A 14,577-nucleotide genomic window follows, 5' to 3' on the forward strand; every position below is an offset into this window, starting at 1 on the left:
GCGGTGGTGTACAGAAAAATGCAACTCAATGGACATGGTGTGAAGAAGCCCCAAAGTGAAGGGCATTTGTGAGGTCAGGTATTACGGCTGGATTAGAAGACCTGGTCGCCATTAGCGTTCTAATCCATCCCCAAGTTATTCAGTAGGTTTGAGGTCAGGGCTACGTGTAGGGTATGCTTCCGCCATGTCTTTATGGAGCTGGCTTTGTACACAGGGGCACAGTCATGCCGAAATAGAAAAGCGACCTTCACCAAACTGTTACCATAACATTAGAAGTGCAAAATGGTGTAAAATATATTTGTATGCTGTAGTATTAACAGTACCCTTCACTGTAAAAACACCTAAACTCAATCATTCGGAAGGGGGTCCACATACTTTTGGCCATGGAGTATGCTTTCTCCAGGGATGAAGAGGACAGATACTGCTGCTCATGTTATCTTCTTGGTTATATGGCCTGTTATAGAGGATTTGCTTTGGGCATCCCTTGTGCCATGTTTCTTTATACTGTTCTGTATACTGCTGAACCTTCACCTTGTAAAACGTGTTAATAGTCTGTTTACTTTCTACCTCCAAGCAGTATTTACACCTTCCAAGAGCCAGCAAAGTCTGATGCCGCCTATAAACAGCTCAAGAGGAAGGGATTCTGACAATTTAAGTAACAGTTGTGATTATGGGACCTTGTGCAGAGGGCAGTAACACTTCAGGGATATAGATGTGCTCATCATCATGCAGGAAGCTTTTCCAGCTTCTGAAGGTAGTGTCAATCCACACACAGCAGTACAACCAATGTAATGCCTTAATTAGTATAGGGCAAAAACAAATTACACATGTGGCAAACAAAGGAGCCTTGTCCAGATCTTTGGAAATACTCCCCCCTCTCCACCTGTGCTGCATCTCTAAAATGTAGTCATTCCTCCCTCAAGGAGCCTCCATACTTCCTTGTCCATGCCCTCCTAACTTCTTCCTGTTATTATGTCAGCATCCTCCCTGTCTGATCTCCTAATAACAAGACTCACACTTCTCGTCTACTGCCCCTCCGAGTCTTGTCATAACATTCTGGGAATACGCTTCCACTTATTAAAGCTTTACCATGAAAACACTTCTTAACTTAAATGATAATACCGCTGAGCTCTCTGCAGGTCATTGCCTTCTGACAATACTCTGCCCTGCTGAAGGACTCCTCTCAAAGGCTTTGTACTACTGGAGGACTCTGCTCCTTCTCTATCTACCTCTTCTCTCCTAAAAAAAACTCTGCTCTGCTGGAGGACTCTGCTCCTTCTTCTATATAACTCTCCTCTCCTGAAATACTCTGCTCTGCTGGGGGACTCTGCTCCTTCCTCTATAACTCTCCTCTCCTGAAATACTCTGCTCTGCTGGAAGACTCTGCTCCTTCCTCTATAACTCTCCTCTCTCCTGAAATACTCTGCTCTGCTGGAGGTCTCTGCTCCTTCCTCTATAACTCTCCTCTCCTGAAATACTCTGCTCTGCTGGAGGACTCTGCTCCTTCCTCTATAACTCTCCTCTCCATAAACACTCTGCTTTGCTGGAGGACTCTGATCTTTCTCAGGGACCTCCATTCACACCACATATCCAAATGTGGGCTTGAATGAAAGGCAGTATAGTTTTTTTTAATTGAGGGAAAAAGCATCAGGCAGGCACCAAGAAATTCTGAAGTCTGCTTGTGTTGGTTTTCTGCACTATTCACACCATGCTTGCCCTTCGTGTTGTTTTATTGGATGAGCTCGGATGTGTTATGATAATGCTTTGTAGGTACAGACAGTGGTCATTGCACAGGGACAGTTGTATGGGGCTGTCTTTAGAAGCTTCTTTCCAGTAAAAGTTCTGCAGATTGTTTATTCTGCCTCATTATCGGGGGTCACCACAGCGGACAGAAACATTTCTGATTTATAGCTTAATAATTACCATAAAATGCTCATCAGAACCGATTAGCCTGAAGCCTAAAAATCATATTAATGAGATTATAAAGTTCCGTCATTAATTTGCTAATATACGGTTGCCCTGGAAATCCAGAGGATGACCTCAGAAAAGGGCCCTCAGGAATCCTTAGTCTTGCCCCCAACATCTGCACTATCTTCCTGGGGCCCCTTCTAATGAGCGTGACCTAATCTCAAACCCAGAAACCATTTACAGTCTATATTTATTACAAGGACATCCATCAACTATACACAAAGGCAAATCCCCTTCCTGCAGAAGTATGCCCATCTATGTTTATTAACGTTTACATAAAGCAGAACTCCGGGCATATGAAATGTTAACCCTTGCAGTGGGGTTAACCCCCCCCCCCACACACACACACACACACACACACACACACACACACACACAGTGTACGGGATAAGTGCTCCATGGAGCTAAAATAACAAAGTTATACTCAACCCGAACCACGATCACGTCAGCCTTGCTCCTGCACCTTGCAAAGCTGACTTCCAGCCTTCTCAAGCACATCCGCACCCCTCCTCTAACTTATCTCCCCACATCAGAATTATTCTCGCCAGGCTGCGTGCCGATCTCACCCGGGCGACGTGTGGATCTCTGCAGGGCTCTGCGGGCAGTTCCTATGCCTTGAATATGGAGTTGACCCCCTTTGTGGGTATAGCAGCCTCCTCTCTTCTGGGAAGACTTTCCACAAGATTTTGGAGGATGTCTGTGGGAATTTGTGCCCATTTGTAATGTCAGGTACTGATGTTGGATGTGAAGACTTTGTTCATAATTATTGTCCCAGTTCAGTAGGGTTCAGGTCAGGGCTCCGTGCAGGACATTGGAGTTCCTCCACACCAAACTGGCCAAATCATGTCTTTATAGAGCTGCCTTTGTGCTCAGTATTGCTGGAAAAGAAAAGGATCTGCCCCAAACTGTTACCACATTAGAAGTGCACAAATGTCTAAAATGTCTTTGTATGCTGTAGTATTATTGGCACCCTTCACTGGAAGATCTGAAGTCATTTAGTGTCCACATATCATATGGTAGATGGTGATGGCCAGGTGTTCACAAACTTTTGGCCATGTATAGTATTTAAAGAAGGAACCCAGCAAGTGAGTGTCATGTAGCACCACCCTAAGCCCTCCCTGATGATAGATCCTAGTGCAATATATGCGGCAGACACAGAGCTCCATGTGTACTATAATGCTAGCAAAATTAACTCCCATCCGCATGCGCAAGAGGTACGTCATCCGGCGCAGGTCAACCAAGATGGCGGAAGATGCTGAACCCTGAAGACCAAGGGAGGTTGCACATGTTGTGTCGCTGGAGTGAAGACAAGTTTAGTTGTAGTTTAGTCCTCTTTAAGTTTGTGTATAATAAATGGCAGTGCACTTGTTAGGAAAGGTCGCATTACGTATGATTCAACATTGTCCTAGAACTCCAGTGTCCTCATCCATTAGCGCTGCCCTGACGTGTTACAGCATCGGCCTCTCTGGCTGTGTGCGAGGGGGGGGGGCGAAATTATCGTTGGTCCAGAGCTTGTTACCCTGCCGACCAAGATGTGATAACAGTGGAATTGTCGCTTGCCACGGATCTCGGGCCTAATGAGCTGTAAAGTGACAATTGTAACAGCGAGTGACAAGGAGGGAAAAAGAACTGAAAACTCAATTTTACCGGAGTGCACGTGTTTTCGGAAAACAGCGCTGAGGGGCCCCGCTCCCCCCCCTCTGTAACAGGTTATTTAAACACGGACAGGAAATCACATCTCATAAATAATGCTTAAGAGCCCTCGCTATATAAATTGAACGTGTTGTGAATTGTGCTCGGCCCCTTTGTAGCGTTCGGCGCCTGAAGCTTCGAGAACAGAAGATGTCATTTTCATTACTTTTTAATGAGGTGCCAATTAATGGCAGAGCGGGAGCTCAGGAGAGACGAAGTCACCGAGCCCCTCGCCGCCCCCCGCTTCTTCACACCTCCCTGTTTTGTGCTCCGTCGTCCATGCATCTTTACCCCGGAGCCCACCGTGGGAACGCTGCCAAGCCCAGGGTAAGCGGAGAGACGGAGGGAAAGAAAAAAAAAAATTCATTAAATTACAATCTCATCTGCAGCGCATACAGACAAATTCCACTCGGCTTTGATCTTCAAAAGAGCAATTTGTAATATGAGTTGTGCTCGGCCTTCTCCAGCCAACTGGGAGAGGTGAGAGGAATAACTAATTGTTTAGGATTCTCAGTTTGTCTGAGCGCCGCTAACCACTTCAGCGCTGAATCTTACACAGCCAGAACACCACTTATAGGCAGTTACAGAAGTCAGGAGTGCGGCGGATCAGCGGCCTTGCACGCCTAGGGTGCCAGATTCAATTCTCTCAATGGCACATTTTTATGGCTTATGGAGAGGCTTTGCAAAAACAGAGGATCATTGATTCTGTATGCGTGGGCTTAACATTTCTATAGAGCTGTGTATATCCCAAGCACGTGTTACCTGAACTCCAGGCAGATATAAAAGGCATCATTTTTGCAGCTCTGCATCCATTATTATGTTATTTATTTATTTTTAAATGCAAGTAGTGTGAGTACCTGAATCTGACTTGGTATTAGCTAGGGATGCACCGATACCAAGTACCGTACTCAGTACAAGTACAGATACTTTTCCAGCTCCAAGACTAGAATAGAGAAAAATTCTGAAGTTAGGAGGCGGCTGTCATTTGTAGTACAGGTATTGCTCACTTAACGACCGAGTTCCGTTCCTACGACCAGGTCGTTAAACGGATTGGTCGTTAAGTGAGGAACTCTATACAGTACTGTACTGCATTAGTACAGTACTGTATAGCATTGTCGATGTACAGTACCGAACAGTGTACTGTGCATCGGGCAATGAAAATACTTACCGGGACCCGCAGTGAAGATCAGAGGACACCACTTCCGCCGGCGAAGCGGCGCACTGACGTCGCAAAACAGGTAAGTCGGTAAGCGAGGAACATCTGTATTAGCCTCTTGCAATGCCTGTACAGCAAAGCTGATACTAGAGCTAGGAGAAACAGCACACGGAGCCAGTAGCCTGTGCTGCAATGCAAAGAGCATGCAGATAAGAGAAGAGAGCAGAGTGACCGAGAGAGAAGCTCATCAGACTGCTTCTCCTGTCCCTGTCCAGTCCACAGGCTGGGGGGATAGACAAGACCTGTAAGTGTTACTTAACTGCAGTAGAGAGAAAAAAATCAGGTTCCCCACCTGCCAGACCGAGCTGTACTGTGTTTATCTCAGTACCTGATGGACAGAAATCCTGATCCTTTGGCAGGTAAAACATCGCTCATATATGTATTTTTTTTAATCTGTGTATTGAACGGTTTGCCTGGAGTTCAGCTTTGATGTCACATCCTGCCGATTGACTCGCTACCTCTGTTGGAAGTCTGTTCCAAGCATTCAATACTATTTCAGTAAAAGAATAACTTATAATGTTACTCTTGAACTTGATATGATATTTTCATGTCATGCCCCCGTGTTTTTGATGTTAACTTCATGTTGAAATAAAACTAAAGGCTCCAGTATGACAATCTAAACCAAGTTACTATGGGATGCACAAGCCTCAGAGGCACGTCCTTTACCCAACCTACCCCCCCCCGGCTGAGCTAAATCCTCCTCTCTTTGTATGTCATATGCTCCTCCTCCCAGACACTGACCTCTCCACTGTACTGGTCAGTACATACTCCTGACTTCTCCATTGTACTGTACATTACATTCTCCTGACCTTTCCACTGTGTGTGCTGTACTCCTACATTACATACTCCTGACCTCTCCATTGTAATGTACATTACATTCTCCTGACCTCTTCATTTTACTGTGCATTACATACCCCTGACTGCTCCACTCTGTGTGCTGTATTGTATATTACATACTCCATTGTACTGTACATTACATATGCCTAAATGCTCCATTGTACTGTACATTATATTCTCCTGATCTCTCCATTGTACTGTAGATTACATGCTCCTGACCTCTCCATTGTACTGTACATTATATTCTCCTGACGCTCCACACAGTGTATGCTGTATTGTACATTACATACTCCTAACCACTCAATTGTACCGTTACTGTGTGTTACCTGCTGGTGGCTGCTTCACTGTAAGCTTTGCTGTACCTTACGTATGTGTATTGCTCCACACTGTACAGTGTATATCATTACATATGCCTCACCACTTAACTGTATGCTGTACTGTATGTTACCTACTCGTGTACACTATAAATGACTCAGTTATGTACACTTGAGTGGGGGTGCAGAGGCAGTAAACAGTGGTAAGCACACACCACCTGGTCCCCTGACCAGGCCCGTACCTGCCCCGGGCCCCATAGCTATGGCAGTAGATCTCACTGCAGTGATGCCTTTCCATCATCCACACCCCTGATGTATATTATTAATGGGTTTGTGCGCCTTGTTTTGTATCCCAGAGCTTATTTCATTCACAAGTTTTTGTTGAGGTTATTTTCTTCCCCCCGACGCAGCCTAGGCTACGATATTCTATATTGTTTCCTTTCTATCCTCCGAGCTGGAAGGTGACTTTAGATTGAGAGAGCCACCCACTAGTCGCGCACTTAAGAAGCTGGCGAGATTGAAACTGCAACAGAAAATTGGACCAGCAGAGTTAAAAGGTAGTTTGTTTGCAAAATCAGCGCTGAGGCGATCAGTGTGTGTCTATCTAATATAGCTCTCAGCCTGGCCTTCTCCCGGAGAACAGGCACAATTCATACGTGACTAAACTGAAAACAGCGCTCTTCCGTCTGCCTTTGGTGATGGTGTGCCGCTTGCGGCCTGGACCGACAGCGGCGTGCACCGTAACCCGCAAATGACGCCAATGCAAAGTGTGCCTTGCAGCGAGTCCAAACAATACAGAAAAACAGAAAAGCATGTTTTATTTCCAGCCTAATACAGTGAATCTACAAGTGAGGATGTTTCCAGATCTCCCACCAAATCACAGTAGACCCATCGTTTATTGGCACCTGTAGGAGTGCTGCCGAGGAGTATATAGAGGAAGCTGCAGTCACATATGGACTAATTATTGTGTTTTTATGTGTTTTACTTTTCCTACTGTTCCACATTTTTGATTGTCTGTTCATATTCAAATGTGTAGAGTCTCCCTCAAGTGGTTGTCTGTTTATTGATGAGCAGTTACCAAGATAAAATCAGTTACTGGGTAAGCCACATAGGTTGGCCTTTATATGAGGTCACCCATGACTGGTGATGCAGCAAGGAGAGAACAAAAATTACCTAGGGTTCAGGAAAGGATTCAGGAAGTACTAGGTGTGCTTATTCTTTAAGGAGTTCAATTAAAGTGAATATGTGTTTTGCCCATGCAGCTCATCACCCAGAGCTGCAGTGCAGTGGAGGACATCCAGGAACTGAGACCAGAAGTGTTGGCAGCCAAGATGTCAGCAACCAGAGAAATCAATCAAGCAACATTCATCTCAACCCAGAAGCTCTGGCATTGTACCCAGAGCCTCACTGTATACAGCACCTTTGCTGCAGTAAGTAGCCTGGAAGATGGAGTCCAACGTGGTACTAGGTGGAGCAAAAGCCATCATGGGTCTGGAAGGTGGAAGCAGGAAGTGGGTGCAGATGCTGCAGTTATTGTGCAACCCACCTGACTGACTTGGACACTAAAAATTCTCTAGAGCCCCCCACTGCTCTGGGCCTAACTCTCATATTGCTTAGGAACACCAGATTACCGACTACAAACCCATGTTAATTATTGGGGTGGCCTGTAGCACTAATGCGTTATCTGGATGAAACAACGTTGGTTGTCCATTTCAAGGCTTCACTTTCAGTTGTGAATGGAGTGTACCACTAAGAATATGACTGAGGATACCAATTACTTTCCCTCTATTAGACCATCCACCAATAACTGCCCCCATCATTGCCCCTAATCCCAACATCATCACTCAATCACTGCACCCCAAAGCCCCCAATCAGACTCTGCAAACGTTAAAGTAGATGTAAACAAAATAGCTAAATTCTCATATAAACTCTGCTAACATCTTAATGTCATTTGAGATGTTTTTAATCTGCTGCTTTCATTAAATTAACCTCTGGTGATCCAACCATGAAGGTCCTTGTTCAGGCACTTCCTGTTAATTGGTGACTACTGTCTTCCAGTTGTCAAATGGGCCTACAAGCCACCACGCTGACAACATTCCACCGTCATGGTCCACTGTTAACACCATCAGGAAGCCGTTTAACCCCTTCATGACTGAGGCCCTTTTTTCAATTTTTGCACCAATGTTATATTCCACATTTTAGGCCTGAAAATGACGTAAAACCCCCCAACATTATATATTTTCTGAATGCCAAGACCCTATAGAATAAAATGGTGGTAGTTGAAAATTTTTATGTTGCGCAATATTAGCGCAACTCCTTATTAAATGATGAACTAGTGCATGTAGGCAGCAATTGGCTGAAAGAGGTTGCAGGACCTCTCTGGTGAGCCAACCCTAAAGGTTCTTGTTCAGGCACTTCCTGTTAATGGGTGACAACTGTCACGTACCTGGGTGGAGACTGAATGTGGAAGGAGGCTTCCCTTGCACCTCATGTCCCAAAGATTCTGGAGTTGGGAGCAGAGTCTGAGTGGACATCGAATGGCACAGGTGCCAGTGGTGATCACACCGTGCAAGCTGGATTTCCGGCACCGGATCGGGTCAGGCTGAGCTGTATTCAAAACGAGGCAGGCAGCGGAGTGCAGAGCAGGATCCAAGATCGTGGTCAAACAAGTCAGGGGTTAAATCCAGTCGGGCAGCGAGGTACAAAGGCAGGAGACAGAGGCAGGTCCAAAAGGAAAGCAGGAGGTCAGGGGCAGGCAGCAATTGTCGAGGACAATCCGGGTCAGAAGTCAGCAAGGTAATCGGAAGCACAGAAAACCCAGGGGAAGCTGAAGACAATCCAGCAGCTTGGAGTCTGGTAGGCTGGCTTTAAATAGGCTGATCCATCAGGAAATAGCATCACTTTCTGTGTGCCGTTTGGCACGCTTTTGCGCAGCTGTTCCATGGTGCGCGCAAATGCCCGTTTACCCGCAGTACGGAAAACTGGGCCCCCCGCACATGCGCAGTAGCGGGTGGTTTCTGACACAACTGTCTTCCAATTGTCAAATAAGCCTACAAGCCACCAAAGCATTGAGCGGACATGGTCTATTGTTATCACTATCAGCCGGTTTAGCTCTATGGTGAACTAGTGCATGTAGGCAGGAATTGGCTGAGAGGTTGCAGGAGATCAACAGCACTGAGATGGAAATCAGATCAATTGTTTTCGATGAACAGAGCAAACTAAATGTCGTCCAGTTAAGGTTTACATCTGCAGAATTTTTCACCAAAGTATTTCTCCACCCGGATTGGTGCTGTGGACTTGGAAAGGTGTGGGATTTTCCTGAGCCATGTCATTCTTACCATACCGGATATTTTCTTCTGGCATTGGGAGTCTCCGCTGATATCTTTTTGTTCCTATTCTAGATGTTTTTCAACGTCCCTACGGCAGAATTATTTACATGCCGATTGCACTTGAGGTTTATGCCGGCTAAAAAGCCGTGTAATTGATTGAGATTCTTGTATTTACAGGCCCGGGCATTAGCCCATTGTTTGCATTGGCCGCCTTTTGGTATGCATAACGCTAACCCACAACCGGTGTTAACATGCTGACATTTTGTGCGAGCGGACGAGGAGCCTTGTAATGTGTTCCCTGCATTTCATTACCAGGTGTGGGAAATTCATTTTGATTCTTGCAGAAAACAGGTTTGAGATTAGACCGCTGGAACCTTGAAAATCGCTTTTCTTTCCGAGCCGGATTCAGCGAGGGTGTTATATATAGCTCTGTCAGTTTCTATAGGCCGGGCTGTACTTGTAAATTTTCTCAGAGTTTCATCTGCACGTAATTAGTTGCAGTTGTGCTGCTCCAAAATGCAAATTCCAGTACAACAGCTACAGTTGAAAAACAATGGGGAGAGATCTGGGGCTGTGAATAAGGGCAGAATGGTAGAAAATAGGGGGGGTCTAGGGACAGAATGTGTGCAAAATCTGCGCGTCTGCAATAGGGGAAGAATGGGCGCATATCAGGGGGTCTGCATAAGGAGCAGGATGGTTGCAAAATCCAGGAGTCTGCAAAAGGGGAAACATGGGTGCAGAATAAGGGGGTCTGCAGTAGGGGAAGAATGGGCAAAATTCAGGGGGCCTGTAATAGGAGCAGAATGGGTGAAGAATTAGGGGGTTTGCCATTGGGGCAGAATGGGCACATAATCAAGGGGTCTGTAATTGGATTTTTTTGTAATGTAATTAGGGGGTCTGCAAAAGGGGCAGAATCAGGAGTCTGCAATGGGGACAAAATGAGCACAGAATTTGGGGGTTTGCAGTAGGGGCAGCATGGGTGCAGTATCCAGGGGTGTGCAATAGGGGCAGAATGGACACTAAATCAGGAGCACTGCAAACAGCGTCCTAATGGGTGCTGAATCGGGGGGTTCTGCAAATGGGGACAGCCAGGTTTTCTTAGCGGCTTAACATGCACGTGTCTTTATACATAAAGTGTGGACCCCTTAAAGTGTCGGCATGTACCTTTGGAAGCCTACAAGAGCACCCTGGGACTACTAAGGTCTGGAGCGCGCTAATCTCTAAAGAGTCTATAGTTCCATGTTGTATCGATGAGCGCATTGTCACTGCACCTTCCTATTGGCCAAATGAGGCCGCCCCCTGTGGTAAAGACCTAAATTGGAAGGTGAGAGGTGTTGGTTATGTGTTTAGATGAAGTACTGAGATCTTGAGGAATGCTGAATTACGTTTTACTTGCTTATAAACTTCTTTTTGTTCCTGGTTTGACCTTCTTAACATTTACACATGTGGGAGGAGAACTTACTACACTAAGGATCTGATTCAAATTCCATCGTGTGTAGAGGCCAGTTGGAGATACTCTAAATAGTAACTGTTTTCACAGCAAGGGAGGACTGCACTGGCATTATGTCACCATTTTAAATAAATATAATGTTTGGTGACAACCATCTTTGTGAGGTCACAATTTAAATTTTACATCCTGTAATCGTCCAAAGACATCAAACGTTCCCCCAGCAGAATCCAGGGCTCTGCTGTGATAATTAGCAGCAGATTTGGGGTTTGGCTGTGGTTGGTTCATGGTCAGTGGTGACCAGGCCTTCTGATGGTGGAGGATGGCAGCCCAGTACGGGGAGGGGTCCTATCTTTTCCACGTCATGAAAAACGGGCAGAGGGTATTTTAATCCCTGGTGTCTGACATTGCAGTGTCCTGCTTGTTGTGTGCTGGGCCGCCTCCGATGTCATTAATATGCCACACACAGCTCTGGCAAGATAACTGTGACATAAAGTGAGCCGAGCCCGGCCGCAGTGTACAGTACATCCTCCCGCCTGTCAAAATGCTGATCACTCACTTTTTCTTCACTCCTGGAATACATAGCCTCCAACATGCTGAACTAATCTCAAGAGATGCTTTGTTGCTCATATTTGAAACCCTAACTAGCCCCACCCTCACAGTACTCACCTGGTGGTAAGGGGTGGGGCTTCTAGGCATGGGTGGGGTGAGGCTTGTAGGCATGGGTGGGGCTTCATTAACATTTTCTAGCACCTCCTATTTCTGGGTGCGAGTCTGGCTGTGCTACAGAAATGTACAGCGGCACTGAAATTATTTTGGTACCATGCCATTAGAGCTGCAACTAACGATTTTTTTCATAATCAATTATTCGGCCGATTAATTTTTTCAATGAATCAGAGAAACAGAAAATACCATCTTTCATTTAAAATAAAATACACAAATGGAGTGTTGAAGTTTGAAATGTTTGTAATAGCCAACAGCAAGCTGACTATTGTACCCGCCCACTGCTTGCTGTCAATCAGCACAGGAGGGACCTAAAGGAGAAAGTTCTCCTTCAGGTTGTCCTCGGCTGATTGACAGCAGGCAGTGGGCAGGCACAATAGCCAGCCTGTTATTAGCTATTGTAATTTGAAATAGCCAATAGTAGACTGGGTTATTGCAGGGGTGGCAGCTGGTCTCTCCTCCCCGCAGTGGCTGGCTGCAGCAGTCTATATCCCCTCTGATCCCTGCTGCCTCTGCCGACACAGACGGGCAAGAGCAGCAAAGATCGGAGGGGGCAAAAACCATATTATGCAGCTGCAGTGGGAGAGAGCTGCAAGAGGTGGGGGGAGGGTTTGGGGGAGCTCTCCTCACTGCTGAGCATCAGCTGCAGGGATCTGTGTCCCCTTTTATCCCCACTGGGAGCAGAGTGGGTGGGGGGGGGGATTTGGGGAGCTCTCCGCACTGCTGGGCACCAGCTGCCGGGGTCTGCATCCCCTTGCTCCCAGCGGGGACCTGAGGTGACACAGAGCCTATGAAACACCGGCTCCCAGCACAGAGGCAAGAACTTGGCGATCCAGATCAACTAATTAATAATGAGAATAGTTGACAACAATTATTGATCGATTAGTTGGTTGCAGCACTACATACGATCCATATTCATGACAGATTCAATAATTGATTTCAAGTTTTCATCATTGTATATCATGGCCCCAATTGGTTTATTTGTACTTGATTACATTTTGACCACTGCTGGTACTAATTACAAAACAAAAGCTAATAGATGATGAGACCTAATCTAACAGGCAGATTAGGTCGGGGAGGGATATTGTTATAAAGTTGTGGAGAAATAACAGGGAATATCCCGAGGGTGTTAAAGGTATCTCCATGCATCAGCTTTTGATGTATGCTTTGTGTGCAATGGGAGTTTACATTTTAGTGGAGGGGAGTTTTCTGTGGAAAGTTCACAGGAACGCAATATTTGACCTTACTTAAAGTGTATGTCAAGCCTTTGTTTTTAATTTCTCTTAGAGCTAGGGAGGATCTTGAACTGGGGCAAAAAGAGAAACAAAAATCAGACTGAGGTCCTAGCCTTACTCTACTCCGGAAGGTTTTCCTCACTTCCTGTCTGTATACACATTGTCAGCAGGACAGGATGTAAGGAGAGATTTCACTTACAGGACCCTGGATAGCAGCAAAACCTTCCCCATGTTATCCAAAACCTAAAAAATAATCATATTTGACTTGACATACTCTTTAAATCTAAAGTTTAAGATGTCCATACTTTGTCTCCTGATTCCTCCCTCCCCCTTCATCAACAGCGTAATGAGGTTTTTAAATACAGACCTTATATAAGTTACGTCTTGTCACTGGATCGCTATAGAATTCAGGCAGATCATGACATGATGCTGCACATAGGTTCCTGAAAACATGACAGCACCCTGCCTCGGTACTCCTCTCTAGAGCTCTCAGCACTGATACAAGCAGTAGGCTGATTGTTGGGAGGAGTTATGCAAAAATCTAAATGCGCCTTATGATGCTGAGCTTCCATGATTGAAAGAACTGAAATCCAATGAATGAAAGGGGTGGGCCACAGACAGTCAGGCTGGGTGGGGGTGGGGGGGGAGAGGGCCGTTCATTTTGGTATCTGGCTCACGAGACAAATGACGTACACCATGACAACTTGTAGTCATCTATGAACCTTGAAAATGGGGACTTTAGTCCCCCATGCGGTCAGTGTTGAGCACAGATAGGTGCAGTTGGAGCTCAGGTGGTCCTCACAAACGCCTGCCTTTATTGCTTCCGCCCTTGATTTCGGTAACCGGCTCACGGGACAAAACATATGTCCATGTTCTGACTCACATATTTTTTTTTTCCTCCCACAGGCTACGTGTTCTGTATGTTACATCGCCTACCAGAACAGCACGACTGCACGTTCGACCACATGGGCCGCGGACGCGAGGAGGCCATTATGAAGATGGTGAAACTAGACCGCAAAGTGGGCAGGTCCTGCCAGCGCATCGGCGAAGGGTGTTCCTGAGTGCCACAACCTCCAACCAAATGCTGTTTCTCTTAGTTCACTAATGTTAGCCTTATTTAGGACAAAGTCAAGCAGGCTCTCACTACTGAGCAAGTGACAGACTACAGCCAGTCAGGTTCCTTCTTATTTTATTTTTTTTTAAACAAAAACTGTGCAGGTACTTTAAAAGAATTTGAAAGAATGGTAGTGGATAAGCGTTGGCCAGGCATCCGCTGTCGGCCATTATGAAACCACCAGAAACGTATTTAAAGTTATAGATAACGCTGTGTTCATAAAAGTCATAAAAGTCGTACTTCCAGGACTGTTCAATCGCTGGTCCATCTCCTTCACTTTTTTTTGTTTGACACAGATTACTAAAAAAAAAAAGCTACATTTCTTGTTTAACGTCCATTGTCGTGTGATACTTCTGTTTTTATAGCATCGCGCGTCTGAGTGTTACTATTTAACAGCATCAGGGATTTGATTGGGCAGGGGACAACCTCCCAGTCAGGTTATCAGGTTATTCAAGTAGCGCCAAATTGAAACAATGGCATTTGCTGTCCTTCTGGTCAACCTCTCGTTGGACGTGAACCGGCGCCATAGCATGCCCTCGCTAACCAAGAAGCCGAGTTTTATCAGTACGAGAGCTGACTACGAACCCAACCTCCCCGGATAGCCTTAACCTGATTGGCTTTTGTTTGCAATTTGCTAAGTGATGGTGTTTGTGGACGAAATAAGGCTAACTCGCAGCCACAGTAGCCACGCTGACGCCTACA

The 14,577-nt window shown here is 45.8% G+C and overlaps 1 protein-coding gene across 1 annotated transcript in view; it reads left to right on the top strand.

Moving 5' to 3' along the window:
• The window catches only part of ZFAND3 (zinc finger AN1-type containing 3), a 138,495-nt gene extending 124,406 nt beyond the window's left edge, over positions 1 to 14,089 (top strand). The window contains exon 6 of the mRNA XM_018563334.1: positions 13,668 to 14,089. Coding sequence (XP_018418836.1) covers positions 13,668 to 13,822 — 155 coding nt within the window. The 3' untranslated portion in view covers positions 13,823 to 14,089. The remainder of the gene's footprint in view (positions 1 to 13,667) is intronic.
• The last annotated feature ends 488 nt before the right edge of the window (positions 14,090 to 14,577 follow it).

Source organism: Nanorana parkeri, unplaced genomic scaffold (genome assembly GCF_000935625.1).
Source record: "Nanorana parkeri isolate BGI_ZX_2015 unplaced genomic scaffold, ASM93562v1 scaffold655, whole genome shotgun sequence".
Lineage (NCBI taxonomy): Eukaryota > Metazoa > Chordata > Amphibia > Anura > Dicroglossidae > Nanorana > Nanorana parkeri.